The sequence below is a fragment of the Parasteatoda tepidariorum genome, chromosome 9, assembly GCF_043381705.1.
Source record: "Parasteatoda tepidariorum isolate YZ-2023 chromosome 9, CAS_Ptep_4.0, whole genome shotgun sequence".
In the NCBI taxonomy this organism is placed as follows: domain Eukaryota; kingdom Metazoa; phylum Arthropoda; class Arachnida; order Araneae; family Theridiidae; genus Parasteatoda; species Parasteatoda tepidariorum.
The window spans coordinates 19,360,851-19,382,880 of NC_092212.1; the positions used below are offsets into that span (position 1 = coordinate 19,360,851).

General features: G+C 28.8%; 1 protein-coding gene across 2 annotated transcripts in view; it reads left to right on the forward strand.

Annotated features, from left to right (window-relative positions):
* Positions 1 to 20,604, forward strand: part of LOC107448182 (uncharacterized) — an 80,186-nt gene extending 59,582 nt beyond the window's left edge. The window contains exons 1-2 of one of the 2 annotated variants that reach the window (XM_071185521.1): positions 8,351 to 8,521; positions 16,647 to 20,604. In XM_071185521.1, coding sequence (XP_071041622.1) covers positions 16,662 to 17,408 — 747 coding nt within the window. In that variant the 5' untranslated portion in view covers positions 8,351 to 8,521; positions 16,647 to 16,661 and the 3' untranslated portion in view covers positions 17,409 to 20,604. Of the gene's footprint in view, positions 1 to 8,350; positions 8,522 to 16,646 lie in introns of those variants that run through there. The other variant, XM_016063297.4, reaches the window with a different exon arrangement.
* The last annotated feature ends 1,426 nt before the right edge of the window (positions 20,605 to 22,030 follow it).

Here is a 22,030-nt window from a genome sequence, read left to right on the forward strand (position 1 = left end):
TTTTTTTTCTTAAAATGTTAATTAAGGTGTCCACTTACATATTCGGTTAATAATTTTTATTTGTTTAAACAAAATTACTATGTTACAATATAATATTCTAACACCAAAAAAAGTACTTACGTAGCGTGAAAATATCTTTTGTGATATAACTCTTTCAAAAGTACATAAAAATGGTTGCCATCAGGGGTGTACATGTAGAGTTATTAAATACACCTTGTGCGCCACGTAGGAACCGAATCTAGAGCCCGGCACTCGAAATATTTGCTCTGTTACAATCGTACCCTGTTACAATTGACCCCACTCTCCCCTACTCTGAAAAAATTTAATAGTTACAGTTACACAGTTCTTAGATCGGTTACTTCTGCTACAATGCCAGGTTATACAGATTTAAGTGAGTTTGAACGTGGTGTTAGTAGGCGCAGGGGAGATGGGACATAGCATCTCCAAGATAGCAATGAAGTTTGGATTTTCACGTACGACCATTTCACGAGTATACCGTGAGTATCGGAAATCCGGTAAAACATCAAATCTACGACATCGCTGGGATATTTGGGATGCCTTGCAACGTGATGTTCAGAAGATATCCCCACCCCCTCTTACTCCCACTGGTTCATGGACAGCCCTGCAGGATTCATGGTGTCAATATCTCCAGCACTACTTCACACATTGATCGAATCCATGCCACGTCGTGTTGCGGCACTTTTGCGTTGTCGCGGGGGCCCTACACGATATTAGGCAGGTATACCAATTTTTTTGGCTCTTCAGTGTATTAGTTTTTAACTTCAACAATTTCTTTTATTTAGAAAACATTATCGATATAAACTTTGGCTAAAGTGACAAAAAAGTTAAGACTGACAATCACAAAGAAACACGATCAAATCTGGTCTTTAACTTATATTGCATGATACTTTCGAAAACAGATTTGAAAATTCAAACTCAGCTAACTCAATAGTGAACAGATAGTCTTATTTGTAAGTTGTTTTTAAAGTGAAAAAAAAATATCATGACAAACCAAAATATTTGTTGTATAAAACATCAATTGCCCTATCTAGAAAAAAATAACTTGACAAACCAAAATATTTGTTGTATAAAACATCAGTAGCCCTATCTAGAAAAAAATATCATGACAAACCAAAATATTTGTTGTATAAAATATCAATAGTCCTATCTAGAAAAAAATATCTTGACAAACCAAAATATTTGTTATATAAAACATCAATAGTCCTATCTAGAAAAAAATATCTTGACAAACCAAAGTATTTGTTGTATAAAACATCAATAGTCCTATCTAGAAAAAAATATCATGACAAACCAAAATATTTGTATAAAAAATCAATAGCCCTATCTAGAAAAAATATCATGACAAACCAAAATATTTTTTGTATAAAACATCAACAGCCCTATCTAGAAAAAAATATTATGACAAACCGAAATATTTGTTGTATAAAACATCAATAGTCCTATCTAGAAAAAAATATCATGACAAGCCAAATTATTTTTTGTATAAAACATCAATAGCCCTATCTAGAATTTAAATATTGTAAAGCATTTACCACATGATTTTTTTAAACAAGAAAAAAAATTCTCAGACCGCTAGGAAACTTTGAAAGACGCAGTCCGCCTTACCAAGCCAGCAATTCGTGATAAAGGGATACAATTTTTATATATATTTGGTCCATCTTTATTTGAGTACGTCAGAAAAAAAAAATTAACGCATATGATATAAAGTATTGCTTTGTGGCACCTATTTTAAAACTTCGATTTAAGAAAAACATGCATTTGCGAAATGATTGATAATATCATGCTAAAATTGAAATTCTTCCTCTGTAATCTAAATGTGAGTTTATTTTCCCTTAAAAACACGCTGTTTGACCAGAAAATTGCTATAGAAGTAATTTTCAAAGTGAATATTCCTATATATTATTTTCGTAACGCTAGTCTTTAGACACAAAAAGTAATCCATAAAATAACCCATTAAGATGGAAGGCAACAGTTCATAAAATAAAACTATTAATTTGAAAATTAGGAAAAAAAAGCATAAAAATGTCAGATATTATTTATTTTGACGTTTAAAAGATTTAGAAAATTTAACACTTTCACGTGTGAAAAACATGCACCTCGCATGTTTTTCACACATGTTTTTCAAAGATCTTAATAAGAACGTGCAGCTGATGTAAGCTACATGTAATAACTAAATTTCTCTATTGCAAAATATGCTTGAACCTTAACTGACAATTTTTTTTTTTTTTTTTTTTTTNTTTTTTTTTTTTTTTTTTTTTTTTGAAAAAAAATTGTCATGCCACAATGCAATTTTGATAGGGGAAATTTATCTTCATAAGATCAGGGAGATAATAAATCAGCTCTTCCTTTACACATCAAACAAATCATTAAATCCTTTGATCCATATTTTTTGCTGATGCATTGAACTGTAAATTCCAATAAGAAATTTTAACAATAGAATACCAAGGAATGAAGAACAGATGCATCATGAATTCTAAAGTGTATGTTATGTTTTACACTTGCGTGATCCTTGAAAAATTTATAACAAACAAAAAAACGTTGACTTTGCATCTGAAAAAATCTCTGTACTCTGAAAAAATTGATTAAATCAATCAAAGAGTGCAATAAAAGTCGAAAGTTAAACGAATAATAAAAATTTTTTTTAAAAAAACTAGAAAAACAGAGCAAAGAAATAAACATAAATTGAACTGTAACAATAAATATCGTACTCAGTATCAAATGTTCCACCTGGTTTTTGTAATAATAGTTACTGTCATCAAACAGTTTATATTGATATTGGTGTAAACTACATAGAATAAAATAATTAACATTAAAACAGTCTTGTTTTATAATTTAGGTGTTAGATATTTCTTTACAACGATAACATATATTTAAACCAAGAGTCTGTTGTTGAGTTTTTTTTTTTTTTTTTTTTTTTTTTTTTTTTTTTTTTTTTTTTTTTTTTNTTTATTTGCCAAACTTTATCTACTCACAAACGATATTCTTTTTCTGAATACATGCAGTAACTAAGATTCCATTATAATTTTATTCATATTAATCACGTGATATAAATTCGCGTTGATGTGCACACGATTTTTTTTTTCCTTCCTTAACCAGTTAATGTGATCAATATATGAGAAACACCCATATGAAAGTAGTGATATGACATATCTGTACATGCCAGGCATGAACTTAGGTTATAGACTATGCATATTATACATATGGTAATAATAATTTTTAATAATTTACATTTAATATGGCCACTCATTTCGCATAAATGGTCAAAATTCAGTGCGTAGTCTATTCCCCAGATAAAAATATAAAGAACAATTATGCAAATTTTCAAGAAAATAGACCTAACAGATCTTAAGTTATCGCACTTAAAAATAGACACGAGAAAACACGTTATGATTTATTAGGCTAAAAGGCGTTGTATGTCAGATAATAGATAAATGGTTTATCAAAACAACTTGCATTTGTTCTGTTTGAGATAGAAACAAGAATGAAATTGTTTTAGAAAAATCTTGATAAATTCTTTTATTTTAGGCAAAAGTCTGAAATTTGATGATTCAGTTAAAATTGTTCTAAAATATCATGGGTTACCTTAAATATCAAAAAGCTACATTAAGCACCAAAATTTACAATGTACTTCTAACAAGTTTCAACAATGGAATTTCTTTAATGCCTAGCAGTAGCTAACTGATCTATTCCCCAGATAAAAATCAAACGAACTATTATGCAAATTTTCAAGAAAATAGACCTAACAGATTTTAAGTTATCGCACTTAAAAATAGATACGAGAATACACGTTATGATTTATTAGGCTAAAAGACGTTGTATGTCAGATTATAGATAAATAGTTTATCAAAACAGCCTGCATCTGTTCTGTTTGAGATAGTTTCTGTTTAGAAAAACTTTGATAAAATCATTTATTTTAAGCAAAAGTCTGAAATTTGATGATTTAGTTAAAATTTTTCCAAAATATCATCGGGTACCTTAGATATCAAAAAGCTTCATTAAACACCAAAAAGTACATTGTATTTCTAACATGTTTCAACAATGGTATTTTTTTAATGCCTGAAGCACAAAAAAGTAGCTTCATCTCAGCGTTTGTGTAACTTATATTAATTAAAAAAGTAAGACCAGGATAGGGAAAAGCACTTTTCAACCCCCTGTAGTACATTATTATTTCCATTTCATTGTATAATTTGTCTTTTTTTTACGTTGAAAAAAGATGCTTTCTTAGGCCTCTTAAATATCCTGTATCCCGGGTAGAAAGAGATGGGTTATCTTCACCCATGTGTAACGAACGTTTTTTTCTTAATTACTCATTCCCTATACACTTGAATTTGAAACAGGTATCTACTTCAGGTATTATTGTAATTTTCCACACCAACACTGATATTTTTCATATTCAATTCATCTCATACTTCATTAATCAATTTTTTCTAAAAGAAGCAACGACCTTTAAGACTAAGAACAATGACTCGCCGCCATTTTTATCTCTGTTCGTCGAAGTAATAGAACAATGAATTTGAATTCTTTTCAGTATCTCCTTGGGGTTCTTATAATTCAAAAACTGATATTAAAGAAATGTAGATAATGGAATGTAAGATTTAGAACTTGACTTATAATTAACGTTTAATCTCAATATTCTTTTCCTTCCATTAAGCTTGTTTATGTTATATTTGTCATAATCAAAATTGCTACTGTTCGAGTTTGAGTATTGTAGCTATAAATCGCGAAAACAATTAGAACATTAAATTTGAACTTTCTGCAATTACAGAAATGAATTTAGAGAAACGTAAACAGTTGACTTGATTTATAATTAACATTTAGTCTCAATACTAATTTCTACTGAGTATTTTATATCTGTATCAATCGAAAACATCTATTCTACAGAAATATGGGTATTGAAGTCATGTAAAAAATAGTTCATCCGATAAATGATTCAATTACAAAAATGGCGTAAAAAATGTAAGGTAATTTAAAAATCACTCGAAATTTTTTACTTTTAAGTCAAAATGGCGAGAAAACGCAATTTCATTCTTTAGTTATCAAAGCAACGCTAACTGCTCCTACTTATACGCAATTTCAGCGCTACTGTAGCAAAAGTAGGAAAAATATGTTTAATAAAAATTCTGCGTCAAAGGTTTATAACGTACAAATTTCTTTTCTCTTTTTTTCAAAATACAAACTTCTTTAGGTCCATTAAAATATCTATTTTCACAGACAAGCGATAAAATGGGTGTTTAATTTAATACTAAAATTTTTTTTAAAAATCGCTTTAAAATTTACTTAAATACGCTTTTAAAAACCGGTTCGCATGTACCATTATACTATCATTCTTTAAAACATGCAAATTTCCTTTCACTTTTTCTAAAAATACAAACATCTTTAAGTCCATTAAAATATCTTTTTTCACAGACAAGTGATGAAATGTGTCTTTAATTTAGTACTAAAATCAAAAAACTATTTTAATTTTCACTTTGTTTATGAAATACGCTATGAAATAAGTTACTAAAATATGCTTTTAAAAACCGGTAAATGAATAACATTATACTATCTTTAAAACGTACAAATTTTCTTTCTCTTTTTCACAAAATACAAACATCTTTAAGTCCATTAAAATACGAGTATCTATTTTCACAGACAAGTGATGAAATGTCTGTTTAATTTAATACTAGGATAAAGAAAACGTTTTAATATTCAATTCGTTAATAAAAATACGCTATTATTTTCCATGAATGGCCCATCGATTAAAAAGTCAAGGTTGGCAAATTAAATCCAGTAAAAACCGAAATAATGGAAATTACTATTTGAAAAACTAGACGAGACAAATGCCATCTTGAATAGAAAAGTATGAAAACTCATTATATTGCAGTGTTTGATGAACATGAAAAGAAGAAATGAAAATTTTTCCTCTAAAAGGTATATATTTCCTCGAATTGTTTAATCAAAGACAAATAAATGTTGGGAAATATTGCTCACTCAAAATTTGACAACGACCTTCAATTCAAAGTTCTCTGTTGTGTCTATTTTTCCGAATACAATTCAATGGCAATAGGTCAATCTCAATTCTCTCATTTGTGAAATTGTTCTTTATAGTTGCAGTTGTAAACAATATACAATTAACGATACCTTTGTAATCACATGATGGAAAACTTTATACTTCTGTGCAGCGTCAGTAAATTACAAAAAAAAAAATATTAAGTTTTCAAAATTACTGGCATTAAATTTTTTTTTAAAATGCTTTTTTTTAATCAGATGATATTGCAAAATGAAATTATTTCATAGTGATAATCACTAAAAAAATAATTTGCATAAAGAAATAATCAGTTCAACATTTAACAACATTATGTGTGGTGTTGCTACAACACACTTGCTTCAAAATTTCTAAAGCTAAGCTTTATCAACTTGATTTCATAGTTTTTCGATTGAAATGTAAACTTTTTTGTTCATATCAACTTAGTTTTTTCAGTATTTGGACGTCATCACACGTTTCAACTGTGTCCTAGTATAGCAGCCTTACTCTGTTCAAGAGTAATAGTAAACAGTGCGCATGCGTCGTCATTACATGCGTTGCTATGGCGACAGCTGCTGTTTGATAATTTTTTTAGAATTCTTATTTTTTTCACTTTTAATTTTGTTATGCATTAAGTTTTTTTTTTTTTAAATATTGTCTAACGTTAAAATTTTAAAATGAACTGAACAACTTCAATCAACTTCAAAACCATAATCTCACAAATAAAACTGCACAAGTTATAAAAAAATCAGGCTTACATAAGCATTAATGAAAAATTGCGCTGCAAGATCAAATAAAAAAAGTTAATTAGTTTTGGAATTTATTGAAGTTCATTGTTTTCTCCTCTGAGTTTTTTCTTTTAATTTCCCCAGCGAATAATTTCAATGATTTTAAGTAATACTATTTTAAATTTCTGTGATTTACTTATTTATGATTACTATCTTGGCGGTGATTTTATACATTATAAATATAAATACTGAAGAAAGAAAAGAATTTTGTGACGTCTTAGGAAATGTATATTGACTGGAATTGAAAACCAAAGAACAACTATAAGAGGACAAATCAATGGATGCAGTTTTTGCAACCAATGACAATTTTTGTTTATGAAAGTCTATTAAGGAAGAAAAATAAACATTTGACCAGTGTACAACCACTGATTGCAATCACAATTTTTTTTCTTCCGTAATTACTCATCAATGTATATATTAATTTTCGTGATAGTTGTACTTTTATATTTTTTTTTATTGGTAGTGAATTAAAGCAAAATGTTTTGAAACAAACAATTTTTTTTAAATAAATTATTTAGAACTTAAGATCTCATACGTATCTGTTTAAATGAATTGTGTTTAGTAGTGGACAAAATTCTTTTAATTCTAATTTAATGAAATTAGAATTACACTTGCTACCACTAGGAAGAATTATTTTCTAAAACCACAGAGAATTCATAGTAGGAGGAGTGTCTGAAGCTTTAATCATACATTAATTAGGGAGAGTTAGATGCAACCTACTTGTCAATTCTTCTGGATTTTCCCGAAGATTTTATTTTCATATTTAAAGTGGTAGTAAATATATAGTATTTTTTTCTTTTATGAACTTAATTTTTAAATGATTTCGATCACCACTATTCTTACAAAAATGAAGCACATATACTAATATGCGTTACTATCAAGGTTGTCATCTTAAGATTTTTCAAATGCAACGTATTTGGTTGCTTAAAATTGAAGTTTTAATTCCATTTTAATACCACTGGGAAAAATGATAATGGAAGGGATTAAAAGTTGCCAGGTATGGACGCAAGCTTGAAGGAAGGAAGAAAAAGTGAAGAAAAAAATTGCTAGTAAAACTATTTCATTTATTGCAGATTTTCGAGGGAGGAGAAAAATTTGCTAAATTTTTTTTTAAGATTTGCTAAATTTATTCTAAATTAATTATATATTTCAATTTATTACTTGCAATAATAAATTTAATTTAAAATAATTTTGAAATGTATGCTAATCTCGCGATTGTGAGTTTAAAGTTTTACGAAATACACTATTGTCTATCATTGTAATTTAATTTTTTTTATTACCACTGAGAAAAATCTTCCTCGTAAAAATTAAAACCTGGCAGGTATGAGATCTTAACCTCTTTGGGACACATGAGTCATAAATGCATTCGAACAGAATAACAATCAGAATGGGGGTGGGGGAAAGGGTAGCTTAAATGTGGGCATGGCTAATTTGACAGACTTAATTTGCTTTCACTTTCATCAATGTTACTCTATTCACATATCCATTGCAGCCAACTTGTACGGCAGTTGTGAATTAATTGTCTTAACAGCAGCAACATTATCGTTTTGGCATATTAAATCTTGAAGTTTTAAGTTTCAAAAAATAATTTTTAACAACTAAAACTAATCAGTAATTTTAAAAAATATGTAAATAAAATCTGTTGGCTAATTATGCTTATAGATGTCTTAATAGTTTGTTGCGAGTTTGAAATAGCTATTTATAAAAGGTAAGCTTTTTAAAAATGTAAGTTTTTTTGAGTTCATAAAAATATGCTAAAATTATGAATTATTCACTGATTTTAAGGTTGTATAAGGCTAAGTCGTCACATGAAATAATGCTTTTTTGCGAATGATATGCTATTTTTCAAACTGTTGTGAATTTGCAACAGTCATTCGTGACAGTTAGGGTAAAATTGAGCCATCTTTCTGCAAGCATCCTCTATAATGATTCTAAAAATGGCACAAAACGTGATTCTGAGGAAAAGAAACAGCTCTAAGAACATGAAAAGCGTATATAATCAACTTTTTTAATATTTAAAAAGTTACTTAAATTGAGTGTTATTCTTTGATTTTAATGATTTTCTATCGATGCAGAAAATTTTAAAAAAGTTTAATTCTTCTGAAAATGCTTAAATTGTTTATCTATTTAAATGCCCAGATAATTTCTTTACGATAAGATGGCATAGATAATTTTAAAATATTACAGCTCGGCAGATAAATTATGGCTTAGAATCAAATAAATTAGTGATAGACAAATATATTATGGCTTATTTATTTTTCTTGTCGAAATAGCTTCGAATAACAATGTTGATGATTTTCTCATGGGTGAAAAAAATGACTCCAAACTGGTAACTTTTTAAAAATTTATTTTAAATTTCAATGCAAATTTTTAAATTTTCAATCTGAAAGATAATTCTTTTCATCTAATTAATATGCACAGTTCAAAATTCAAATTTTTTTCGAGTTAAAAGTCCTCGAACTGCTGCGTTTTTATTTTCCTTTGCGAAAAAGCATCAAAAACACCCTCAATTCAGTTCTTTGTTATGTATGACATTTATGAAAAAGTTGAGCTAGTCATTAACTTGTCAATAATATTTTCTCCGCCTTAACATTACGTTTGAATTTATAATTTTTTTTCAAAAGAAACAATGTCGTTGCTGTTTTAAAATTTATTTGTATTGAAAAAATTGATGCTTCATATAGATAGCAAATCATGCAATGGTAAAATATAAATCAGTGTGTGAATTTAACATTATAGTAGTGTAATGATATATTTGTTTTGGTTTCCTTAAACTTTCAATATAATTACAGTTATTCCATTGTTTATATGTTGTTCCTTCCAGAGAAAAGGGCCAATATTTATTTCTTGACAAATGTAGGTAACTTTCTTTTACTTTTGGACCGATTTGGAACAACCGCCAATTAAGCAAATACTCTCACAATGGAAGAAAAATTAACTCTTCTATTGAAAAAGAGGAAGAGCGTGATTTTGGTGATCGTGATTTTGATCTTTCTTCTTCCTCTTTCTCTCAAGAGTGTTGCCACCAAGGTTAAAATTATTTGAACAAAATTATCGAGAGGGAAAGACTGTATATCGTTTAAGTAGCCTTTCCTCCTTAACTCTTTTTGAAAAGAATGATTTACTGAGTTTCAGTTCTGAAAAGAAAAGCAGAGAGGAAAACTATGACAGCAGCAATTGCCAGCAGTTTTTACTAATGATTTGATAATTTGTTTCGTCCCAAGGCCGGTGAACTGCCCAGATGGCGGTGAACTCTTCGAATATACGACCATAGACGTTCTCTCTTGTTTTTGAAATTTACCTAAATTATTTACACTGTTTTCATTTTTTTTAATTAGTGTTACAAATAATTCTGCATTACAATGACATGGCATCAATTAGACTTGACACAATATTCTTTTTTATGATGGAAAGGTTTCAGTTGTACCGAAAAAATTCTATTCCAAAATAAGTTGGTTAATAAAAAAGTTATAAGTAATAAATAATGTTATAAGTAAGAAAAATCTTCGATGCCACATTATATTCAAAATAACTGTTTCTAACTAATAGTAACTGTTATTAGGGATTGTGTTTTGCGCAGAGAATTTACTACCAAACAATTTTGGTTATCATTGGAGCTTGCGCAGATTGTACGTACGTGAATATCGCACTCTCATGTACTATGAATTGCAGGGTAAATTTAGTACCAAACGATCTTGGTTCGCAATGGAGCTTGCGCAAAATACGTGTTTATAAATGTTTTGGATGCTACGTGAAAATGTGAAACCTCTCTATTGGAGAAAACGGTAAAGCAGAGAAAGTAAAGAGAACACATCCCTATAAACGTGGTCATGGGCTTATGCCAAACACCAAACGATAGATCATACGTTAAAATGGCCATTGTGTGTAACGAAATTGCGTTTGTTATTATTAATTTATTTTTTCGTAGATAAGGAACATAAAAACATTAGTTGTGATAAATAAATAAGCAAGCAACCATTTTACTCCATGATATTTAAAAGGCGTGTCATACATTGTCGCCAAATATCGAATTGTAATTCTGTTGTATGTATTATTCCAAAATTCTAAGAGCAACTTCACACTGTTTGTCCGTCAACAATCCAAACAACGAAAATCCCGTTTTTCCATATATTCGTTCCTATCGGAGGAAGTCTAAAATCAAAATTCGCTTTTTTAAAAACTATTGACTACAGTAACAATTATTATCATTTCCTTGAACAATATCCGAACGGGATCGCCCATTAGCACGAGAAGGTCATGTAAAGGTCATGTCGCGAAACCTTTACTATTGGACGTTTCCCTGAATTGTCACAATTTTATTTTCATCAGTGTTTTAAGGACAAAATACTTTTCCTTGATGGAAAACAAAAAATTTAAATGAATAATTATTGATGTCGGTGAAAGGAAAAGGAAAAAAGAAATGTTGGTCAAATTTCAAGTTAGTGTCTTTTAGTTTTAACTTCGCGAAATGTTGGTCTCAAGTTAGTGTCTTTTAGTTTTAACTTCTCAAAATGTTGGTCTCAAGTTAGTGTCTTTTAGTTTTAACTTCGCGAAATGTTGGTCTCAAGCTAGTGTCTTTTAGTTTTAACTTCACGAAATGTTGGTCTCAAGGTAGTGTCTTTTAGTTTTAACTTCTCGAAATGTTGGTCTCAAGCTAGTGTCTTTTAGTTTTAACTTCGCGAAATGTTGGTCTCAAGTTAGTGTCTTTTAGTTTTAACTTCACGAAATGTTGGTTTCAAGTTAGTGTCTTTTAGTTTTAACTTCTCGAAATGTTGGTCTCAAGTTAGTGTCTTTTAGTTTTAACTTCGCGAAATGTTGGTCTCAAGGTAGTGTCTTTTAGTTTTAACTTCGCGAAATGTTGGTCTCAAGCTAGTGTCTTTTAGTTTTAACTTCGCGAAATGTTGGTCTCAAGTCAGTGTCTTTTAGTTTTAACTTCCCGAAATGTTGGTCTCAAGTTAGTGTCTTTTAGTTTTAACTTAGCGAAATGTTGGTCTCAAGTTAGTGTCTTTTAGTTTTAACTTCGCGAAATGTTGGTCTCAAGTTAGTGCCTTTTAGTTTTAACTTCGCGAAATGTTGGTCAAATTTCAAGTTAGTGTCTTTTAATTTTAACTTCACGAAAAGAAGAGAAAGTTTCTAGTATATGAGTTTGAATCTTTTAATTTGTCTTGAAATTATTTTTTTTTATAACCGTCGTTGAACAGTCGACCCAATTTCGAGTCTACGACTGCTAATGTTCAACTACGTAACCTTGTAATTTTAAACCCAATCCAGAAGACAATAGAACTCCTGGATTAAGCATTAGGAGAAATTTGCCATTGTGAAGGACTTCTTGATTTTGCGGGTTAGTTCACCCGCAGAACCTCCCGCAGTTAGCCCGATGGCGCGGGGACTCTAATCCATGATCCGTCTACCACTGAGGATAGTTCACGTCAGTATCTTGAAATTTTAGAGTATAACAGTATATTGTAAATTGATCAATAATTGAAGAGATGGGTTTGAAATTAGAAACAAAAATTGAGAAATTATGTACCTCGCTCACTTTAAAACCTTTTTACATTTGCAAAGCAATTTTATAATCAGTATTCTAGAAGGACAGTTTATTTTTAGCTACTTATTTCATCATTAAAGATTAAAACGTTTTAAAGAATTAATTGCGTTATTTTTATTTTCAAGAATAATTACAACGATAGGTTTTATAAAGAACATAAAATTCACGAAAATGTACGTATACCTCGTTAACGTATGTCGTGAAACTTAACATTTTATAAAAAGTTATCTAAAATGACTGTTAATTTTTTTAAACAATCATATTCCCTTCGTTTAGGCATTTGATATAATTAAACAAGCTTTGTAACTTCCTAGAAAATTGCAACGATAAATTTCCAAAAGGCAAAAATTACAAGAATATATATTGCTATTTAAATTCTTTTTATTAGTTTAACGTCTTCCAGTCTTACAATCTAGAATCACATTTCGATTTATTTTTAGTTACATATAAATTTCTAAAATTTTAAAATTTTACAACATTTGTTTCAACACAATCTAGTAAATTCTTGCGATTTCCTTTAAAAACTAGTCTTTTTCATTAAAGAAAAAATTATCATGAAAACTAGATCTAACATAAAAAAAAAGATTTCGATTACCCCTTCTATTAACTATTCCCCTATTTCTATAAACCTTTTAGAGCAGATGGAACACCAGGTGTTCCTTCGAAATATTTTTTTCTGGCATTTTAATTACAAGAAAAAATATATTTTGCTAAATTTTTTTCCATAAAAAACAATCTAATAATTACTAAAAATTATGTTTGATTATTGCAATTATATATAAACTAAAATATAAAATCCAAAAGAAGAGTAGTTAGAAAAAAAAGTTATTCGAATTCTAAATTTTATCAATAGTTGCGTTTGTAAATAATTTGTTTTTATTTTTAATAATTTTCTAAATTAAAGAAATTTTAATGATGAATAATTGTTTCGCTCAAATCTAAATAACTGCAAATAATAGCACATTTGATAAAATTTTGTGCTGACAAGAGTTTACCTAACGCAGACAAAGATACCGGTGTTTCATGATGTACGATAACATTTTTCATTTTTTTTTTTTTGAGTTAAATTAATACAAAATAATGAAAATGAAAAAAGTACGAAAAATATGTTTAACAACAATTCTGCGTCGAAGTGTTAACATTCAAATTTCAACAAAACAAATAATTTTTATTCCTGTTTATTATACGAAATAGAAAGATATAGAATAAACAAACTTAATACCCACATGTTTTATTTATAACGTATATAATATAATTCCGTGTGACGCTTAAAAAATTATTCATACAATTATGGTATACATTTTTACTGGATTTTTATTAATGAAAAATTGGCTTTGATACCTAGTCAAATTTTTTTGACATACACTGGCTATAATTTCTCAGGGATGTCATGTTTTTGCTGAGTGCAGAATTAATTAAAAAATGGTGATGAAGTTTTAAAAATATGCATCATCCCGTGAAGCCTTTGATTTATAAACATTCTATTCAATTTATTTATTACGATTTGGTTTTTATTCATATCAATGCAACTTGTAACTACTGATTCACAGAATTTTCGAAAATAATTCATAGAATTTTCCTAAATACCACATTTCCTAAATCTCGTAAGGAAAATAAAAAAAATGATAATAAAAAAAACATGATTAAAAAGCAGGTAAAAATGGAGATAGTATTCCAAAGTTGAAAACATTTTGGTTGAATCAATGGGCAACGCTTTCCTGGCCGATCTTTGGTGATAAAAGATCCTGAGTTAACTGCTAAATGTCATTAAAACTTAAAACTGATATATAGTTCCAATTTATTTAGTTTCCAGAGTACATTAATAAGCTTAATTAAAATAAATATATAGAGCAAAAAGTGCTTTTTTATATAAACTTTGACTTTAATTTCTGTCCAACTTATAGCTCAGTTTCTTTCAGTCTTTTGTTGCCAACGCAAGAAAATAAATTTAAATGGTTTTGTGACAATATATTTGTGTTTCATATAACATAGATTATTTTAGATTGATTGATGATTAATATTTCACACCTTGTCTAAACTTTCGATTGAATGGCACACCTGTAGAAAGATGGACAAATTGTATTATAATTTGCATGATTTGCACTTTACATAAAGTGCATTTGCCATTATGTAAAATGCATGCACAATGGTTAAAGCACTGAGCTGTCATTGTGAAGGAACGGGGTTCAATCCTCGATGGTGACTTGAAGCTCACTCAGCTCAGATCATTTGATATCAGTATGTCTAGTATGGTCTGGTAAAGCTGGTTGATGCGCAACACAGGCCACGTTGGCACCTTCATTCCATTGGCCTCGAAATTGTCAAGCCTTAAATTCCTTCTTGGTTGACATGCGGGAGCTGCAGTAGGGCTTTATTTTTTACATAGAATTCCTAGGCATTCTATATAATGACTTGTAATTATGTAGAATAAAAATAAATTATAAAAAAATAAAATAAAATATAAAAAAATTGCTTAACGTCAAGCATTTTTTGGGTGTATATATTTGCGGCAAAAAATAAATTTAGATTTAAAAAAAAAGAAATATAATATTCTAAAAAATAAATGTATTTTCAAAATTTGAATATGTCAGGTTAACTTCATGTTCTAAGGTATTTCATTTCGGAGTGGCTGCAGCTTCATCGCTTAATTTCTCTGTCGCTGAGCAGACGATACGTAAACATTTTCTTAGAAATAAATTAAAGCATTTCAGGGTACTCTCTCTCAGACTATTCAAGATTAAAAGGAGGCGAAATAATTAAAGAGAAGAAGAGGAATATTTAACAGTGCGTGTCGATTTAAAGACATTGCCCTGAGAAACCGGTTGCCTATAGCGGGAGAATGAAAATAATAATATACATTAAAAGAGCAACCTTTTCAAAAATTGACCTTCTGCATGCTTAAGCAATCTGAGCTCGATACTGCACATCCCTGAATATTTTGAAGATGATAGCGGTCAGATTGGTCAATAGGAAAGAACGTCAAGTTGAGGGGGTGGACGACGCCAAGATATAGTTCGTTCTCGTTCAGTGCTTGACCATATTGTTCGAATCGCGATGCCCTGATGCCTGAGTCCGAATCGAATGAAATATATTTCAGTGTAGAGATATATCAGAAGTGATGCGAATATTAATCAGGTTATTCAATGGCTGATTAATATGCAAAGCGGAAGTAAAATTGGCGATTGAAAAATACTATTTCTGTTTTTGATGTGAGATTGCTTTTGAAAATTGATAAACAGAACGTCAGTAACATGTTCGTCTAACAATTGAAGCTTGGGACAATTTCTAATTGATCAGACATAGAGGCACATTAAATTTAAAAAAAACCGTTTTGTTTATATAAAAGTATTTTTTTTTTACTTTGGAGAATGATGCAAATGAGATGTGTTTGGAAAAAAATAATAGAAATAACACATAATTAGAAAATTTAATTATATAAAATGGATTGTTATAGTTCGATATTCCAAGTCCAATGAAGTACAAATTATGCAAAGAGTCATATATTCATTCATATTAAAAAATATATGTTAACCAAAGACCAAATGCAAAATGTCAGGGGGATCCATTTTCAATATTGTTACGAAAAATTTTTAACATCGATTAATCCAGTAATTATATGATTGCTAGTATATATTTTGAAAAATTAAGTTCGACAGTACTATTTGAAACAAAAAAAAAAGTAAAAAATGCATAATTATTACATAACTGTTCGAAAAGATCGAGTTTTTTTTTTTTTTTTTTTTTTTTTTTAATTTTNTTATTTTTTTTTTTTTTTTTTTTTTTTTTTTTTTTTTTTTTTTAAATTTCATTTGGGTTATTTTTTGCGACAAACACTTCTTACATTTGTAGTTTCATTTCATGAAAACTTACCTAAATTTAAAAATAGTACTTATATTGATTAAAAAATTGTATTTTATTGTGATTGTAGCTAACCTGAAAGTTTTTTTTTTGACTTATGGTAAATATAAATTGATCCGAAAATTCTGGGGTTAAAATTTTAAACTTGGTTTAAGCGAATCACTAAAAAATATAATATTAAATAATTTAAGCTTTCCTAAAATCTTATATATATCCCAAAATCTTATATCGAAGAAGTAAAAGATATATATATATATCTTTTACTTCTTCGAATGGAAACGCTTTTATGCTTTTATTCCTCTGATAATTTTAAACTTAACTACCATAACCTTTCTAATCTTAATTTTAATGCAATGGTTTTGTGTGTGTATGTGTTTTTTATATATATATATAAAGCTATACTAATATAAATTCTTTTTCTTTATAGTTTGGTAACTCAATCATGGAAAGAAGTATTCCTCACATCAAAAGCATCTTTACCAACACCTCAGCAAGAAAAAAATCAACAAGTGACACTCAGGATCTGTGTCAGTATGAAAAGTCCCCGAGAAGTAGACGTCGCAACAAAGAACCAAATATTGATTATTACGATAAAAATGAAAACCATAAAAGTACTAGTTCGCCAAAGAAGAATAGTTCGGATCTTGGAAAAGAAAATCTTAAATCAAGCGATGAACATCCTCGTAAAAATGGCAACAGGAATGGGAATTACAATACTTACACCAGCAAGACCTTAACAGAGAGAGACATGAGACACTTAGAACGTCACTTGTCCATGAAAAAGACCATTCGAAAACAGATCAGTCGCAACTTGGCTCAAGCATTTTTGGACAACCCTGATATATTCGAACCAGATGACTATAAACAGGAAAATCACCAGAATGATCACAAAGTGCCATCGACACCAAGCCAACAAAAAATGAAATCGTCTGAACAAAATGTTCTAGATCTTCTTAAAATTAGCATCGAAGATAGAGATTCTGGTCATTCCAGTCCAACACATGAGGCCCTAACGGATACAGATTATGACGATGAAGACGTGCAAGACGTGAAGCCTTGGAGAGCAGCTGTAAAGCACCGTGACAGCGAAACTAAAGGCTTAGTGGATGATTCTAAACACCAAGATTCTGAAAAGAAATCTTCCTCCATCTGGAAAATGTTCTCATCTAGAAATAAAACAAAGCGATAAGAGAATGTTGTTAATGAAAAACTATGTACTTGCAAGTTCTCAAGTAACTAATACTTTTTATATAAAATTTAAATTGTAAGTAATCGTCATCGTAATATTTTGCAAACGATCACGTTTATTTTAGGTATCTAAAATGGCACTGATTAAACAACCGTAACATCGTGTTATATAAAAAAAAAACTTTTTTTAATTATTGTATCATCGACTGAACTTTGTTAAAATGATCATTGAATTACAGGATCAACAACAAATTTTTGTGAAAAGTGTTCTTTTTATCAGACTATTTACAGAAATTTAAATAAAAAATTCTTTGAATTAGACTATTATCTTCAGAGCTTGGCAAAAAATTTTATTTAAAACAACCATAACATTGTGTTATTAAAAAAAACTTATTTTAATTATTGTGCATCCATTGAACTTTGCTAAAAGGATCATTGAATTACAGGAAAAACAACAAATTTTTGTGAAAAATGGTCTTTTTTAACAGACTATTCACAGAAATTTACATTTACAAAGATTCTTTGAATTAGTCTATAATCTTCAGAGCTTGGCAAAAAATTTTATTTGAACTATCAGTTCAGCTTCAGAAGTTTGAATGATAGTGCCTTTTAATAGTCAAATCATTTACAAACCATTGCGAAAAAGTTGTTTTATACTTTGTGAATTACTAGATCAGCTACGGAACATTGAATGAAAGTGCATTTAATTATCTGATCAACAACGGACCTTTCGAAAAAAGTTGTTTTACATTTTGTGACTTATCGGATCAGTTACTGAGCTTTGAATAAAAGTGTATTTTAATCACCATCGACAGATCTTTCTAAAAAAGTTGCTTTGTAATTCGCTATAACAAGTGACAATTATAAACTATTGATGTTACAAATAATAATTCTTGTGCATAAACCATTATGATAAATCTGCGAGAAGATTTAAAAGTGCATTTCTCATACTTTTTGTATATAGTTGAGCATATCACGGGTTGAGGAATTTGCATATTTTTTTGTTAGTTTGAAAGCTTGCTTCTAAGTATTATATTGTGTGATTTCTAGTATCTTTTTCTGTTGTATCTTTCCTAGAATTCATATTTATGAAAACTTTTCTAGTCAAACTGTACGAATTGAAAGACCACGAATTTCTTAGATGGAAAATTGAATGATCTCAAAAATAGTGGTAATTGTTTATAGATATAGTGGTATGTTGTTAGACACATTTTACTAACAAAAGATGCAAGGTAAATGGCTTCCAACTTACACATTCATCCCCCTCATGTTATACCCTTTTTTGATGAATATATTTCGCAGTGGTAGTGAACTAGATGAGGTATTTTTTATGCAATCAAAATCTTGTAAAAATTTTCAAAGTATTGAAATAAAGATGGTATATTGTTAATAATATACACGTCTTAATTACTTTTGTATACAGAATTGCCAATCTAGATGTTACAATCGCCCACAAATTTTAAAGTTGTTCTGAAATTACAATAGTAAACAAATGTGTTTAAAAATTTTGCTAGTTTTTAAAAATATTACTATATACTTATTGAGTATTTTAACTAGATTTTAGAACTAATTAGATATCATGGAAGTATGTAATATAGCAATTTAAATGTTAAATTTTATAACTTGTTTTCACTTTAAAAATCTGAGAAAATTTGATAATAAAAAAACAAATTGAATCAAGTTGATTAACTTAAGCATAATATATTACTGCTTAAACTTTGCTGCCAATTGAAATAAAATCTTCAGTTGGAGTGCATGCTCTATGTTTCAGCTGAGGATGTCATAATATATTTGTAAGTTAAAAGAGTGGTAGTAAAGTTAGTTTTTATTGATATTTTTAAAATATTTCTGGTAGTTACATTCAGAAAATACTACAATACACCATTACAGTAGCATCTCGCTTTTCTGTAGCAAAGTGTTTGACTTAAAATTCGATTCCTAGTTTTAAAAAAATAGTTTTAAAAAAAAACACCTTCACACTTCAAATTATACAAGATTTTTTAGACATGTACATTAAATACTTGATAATTATAAGGAAGCACAATCTAACTTAAAGTTTCTTTAAATTATTTTTCTACAATCATTAAGAAAATTCTTCCGCAAAAAATCGTATAAATTGTTAAATGTGTAAGTATGAAGGCTTGGGGCAATGATAACCACATTTTTCCAGAGGCGATAGTTTTATATCAAACAGTTCCTAGGTGGGACTTAAAAAGTTTTCGATATTTTCTCTGAATAATAGCACAATATACAGAATCATCTCAATACCCACATAAAAATTTTGGTATTTTTCACCAAACCCGCTCTCCTGTACATTAAAAAATGTAGCTCATTTTAATGCTTAACACTTTCATGTATATGTAGTTGGTATCCTTAGGGCAATTTAACTTCGGTAGAACAAAGAATATTAATAAGAAACATTTATTTTATTCAAATTTATTAAAAGTGATAAAAAGGATTTATAATTACAGTAAAAAAATTATCCAGGAGAAGCTAAGTATGCATACAATCAAAAATCTAGACAGAATAGAAAAGTTTATATTTACATCTAAATTATTTAGCTGTTAGGATATGTTAACCAAAAACTTTTTTACAGAGAAAGCGCCTGTTTAATTTAAACATTCATGTACCATTCCATTTTTTGTAATAAAAAAATTGGAATGAAAAATCTTACAATTTAACCGGAAAAGTTGGCAGCTATTTATATGCATTGTAATCTAAAGTTAACTAATTTCATGGAAATGTATTCTTAAAAATCATAATCTGAAGCGACAAGTTTCGCAACTGTAAGAAAATGCTTCTATTGCTGTGTATCTGAATATTATTTAAATGGTAGCACTGTTAATTCTAAAAACTGATGAAAGGACTCGTAATACTTTAAGGGTAGTTAATGAATATACAAGTCTAAAGAGTATAAGTATAAAATATCTTCTTTATACTTGCAAGTATAAAATTTCCTCGGAGTTGAAGATAATATTAATAAAATTGTTTTTCGGTTTTTTTATGTTTTGCAATGATGTAAATAGCATATTTATCCTTATATATCTTGTAAATATTATTGTTTAGAATCCTATTTTCTTTATTTCTTGAAAATGAATGCGTTCAGAACCTAAGATGGTATTATGGATGCATGTTTGCATTTCGAAGGAGTGTAGATGTATACTCTGCAAAATAAAGTTTTTTTTTTCAAAACAAAATTTCGTTATTTATTTTAGTCTCTGTCAGTGATTGGTAAGTCCTATCAAAAATATAGATGAGAAATCCAATTTATGTTTAACCCTTTAAGAGTTAACACGTTGAGCGCCGCGTCAGCCATCGGTGGCTGACACTGGACTTTCCATTTAGGCGGCGTCAACCACCGGTGGCAGACACTGAAATTACATTTAGGCAGCGTCAACCACCGGTGGCTGACACTGAAATTACATTTAGGCTGCATCAACCACCGGTGGCTGACACTGACCTTTCACATAGGCCGTTAAAAACAGCTGGCTGACAGCGTATAACATGATATAGAACTATAAAATTTACACTCTTTTATGGAATTGCAGAAAATTTATTCGAAATTTACTTAATTATTGTGATTCTTGGTTTAATAAATTCAATTTAGTAGATTTTTATCAACCACTATTTTTAAGCAAGAATATTTAAGGTCGTTGAATAATGTATAAATGGAATAATTTCTATTTTTAGCTTCAACATTTTGTTTTAAGATATTGCAATAAAATTATTTAAGATGCATGCAAGCAGACCTGCCAATTATTAGGTTTTGGTAAAATATTTTATGGAGTTGTAGACATTTAAAAACCGAAGCTTTGAGAATTTTTTGTAATTTTGCCAACATTTTAAAAGTTTCACTACGAAAAAGCTGGAGCAAAGTTGCGTTGCATATGAACTTTTGAATCATTTATGTGCTAGTGGTGTGGGAACTAAATTTAAAAGAATTTTTTAAAAAAATGCATTAAAGTATTAACTTAGCTACCAATGGAATAAATTTTTGAAAAAAATGTGTGAAAAGTTGGTAGCTATGTCACATGTAAAAAAGTTTATGCTAATAAGGCATCATAGTTAACATGAGGAATTTAATTTTGCAAAAATCGTGCTAAGAATTAAGCAACTTGAATAATAACTCCTTATCTTTTGTTTTTTTAACTGAAATATTTTCTTAAAAATTAAAACAACTTCCTTTTTATTACAATATAATGATAGAAACTTGTAACAACTGTCATTTTATTTCCATAAACTTATTAAAGAAACACTAAAATTAAACTTAACAAAATTAAACTTAACAAAAGAAAAAAAATCGTGGCATAAACAAAAAATCTTATCAAAACGCACATCTTTCAGAATGAGGCTCAATCCCAAAAAGATGCGTGGTGGGCAGTATCATCTCTGAAATAATACAAATAATTTTTAAAAAATGACAAATTTTGATATTGCACCTTCCCCCAAGTCATAAGTTTGGGTTTTAAATAAAATTCAAATGCAAAACTCATAGTAAAGATTAGAATTTAGAATAATAAAATGCATAACTGTTCAATAATAAAAATGTAAAAACATAACAGGAAAAAAAAAAACATTTACCGAAAATTATACACTGCTCAAAATAATTAAAGGATATTGAGG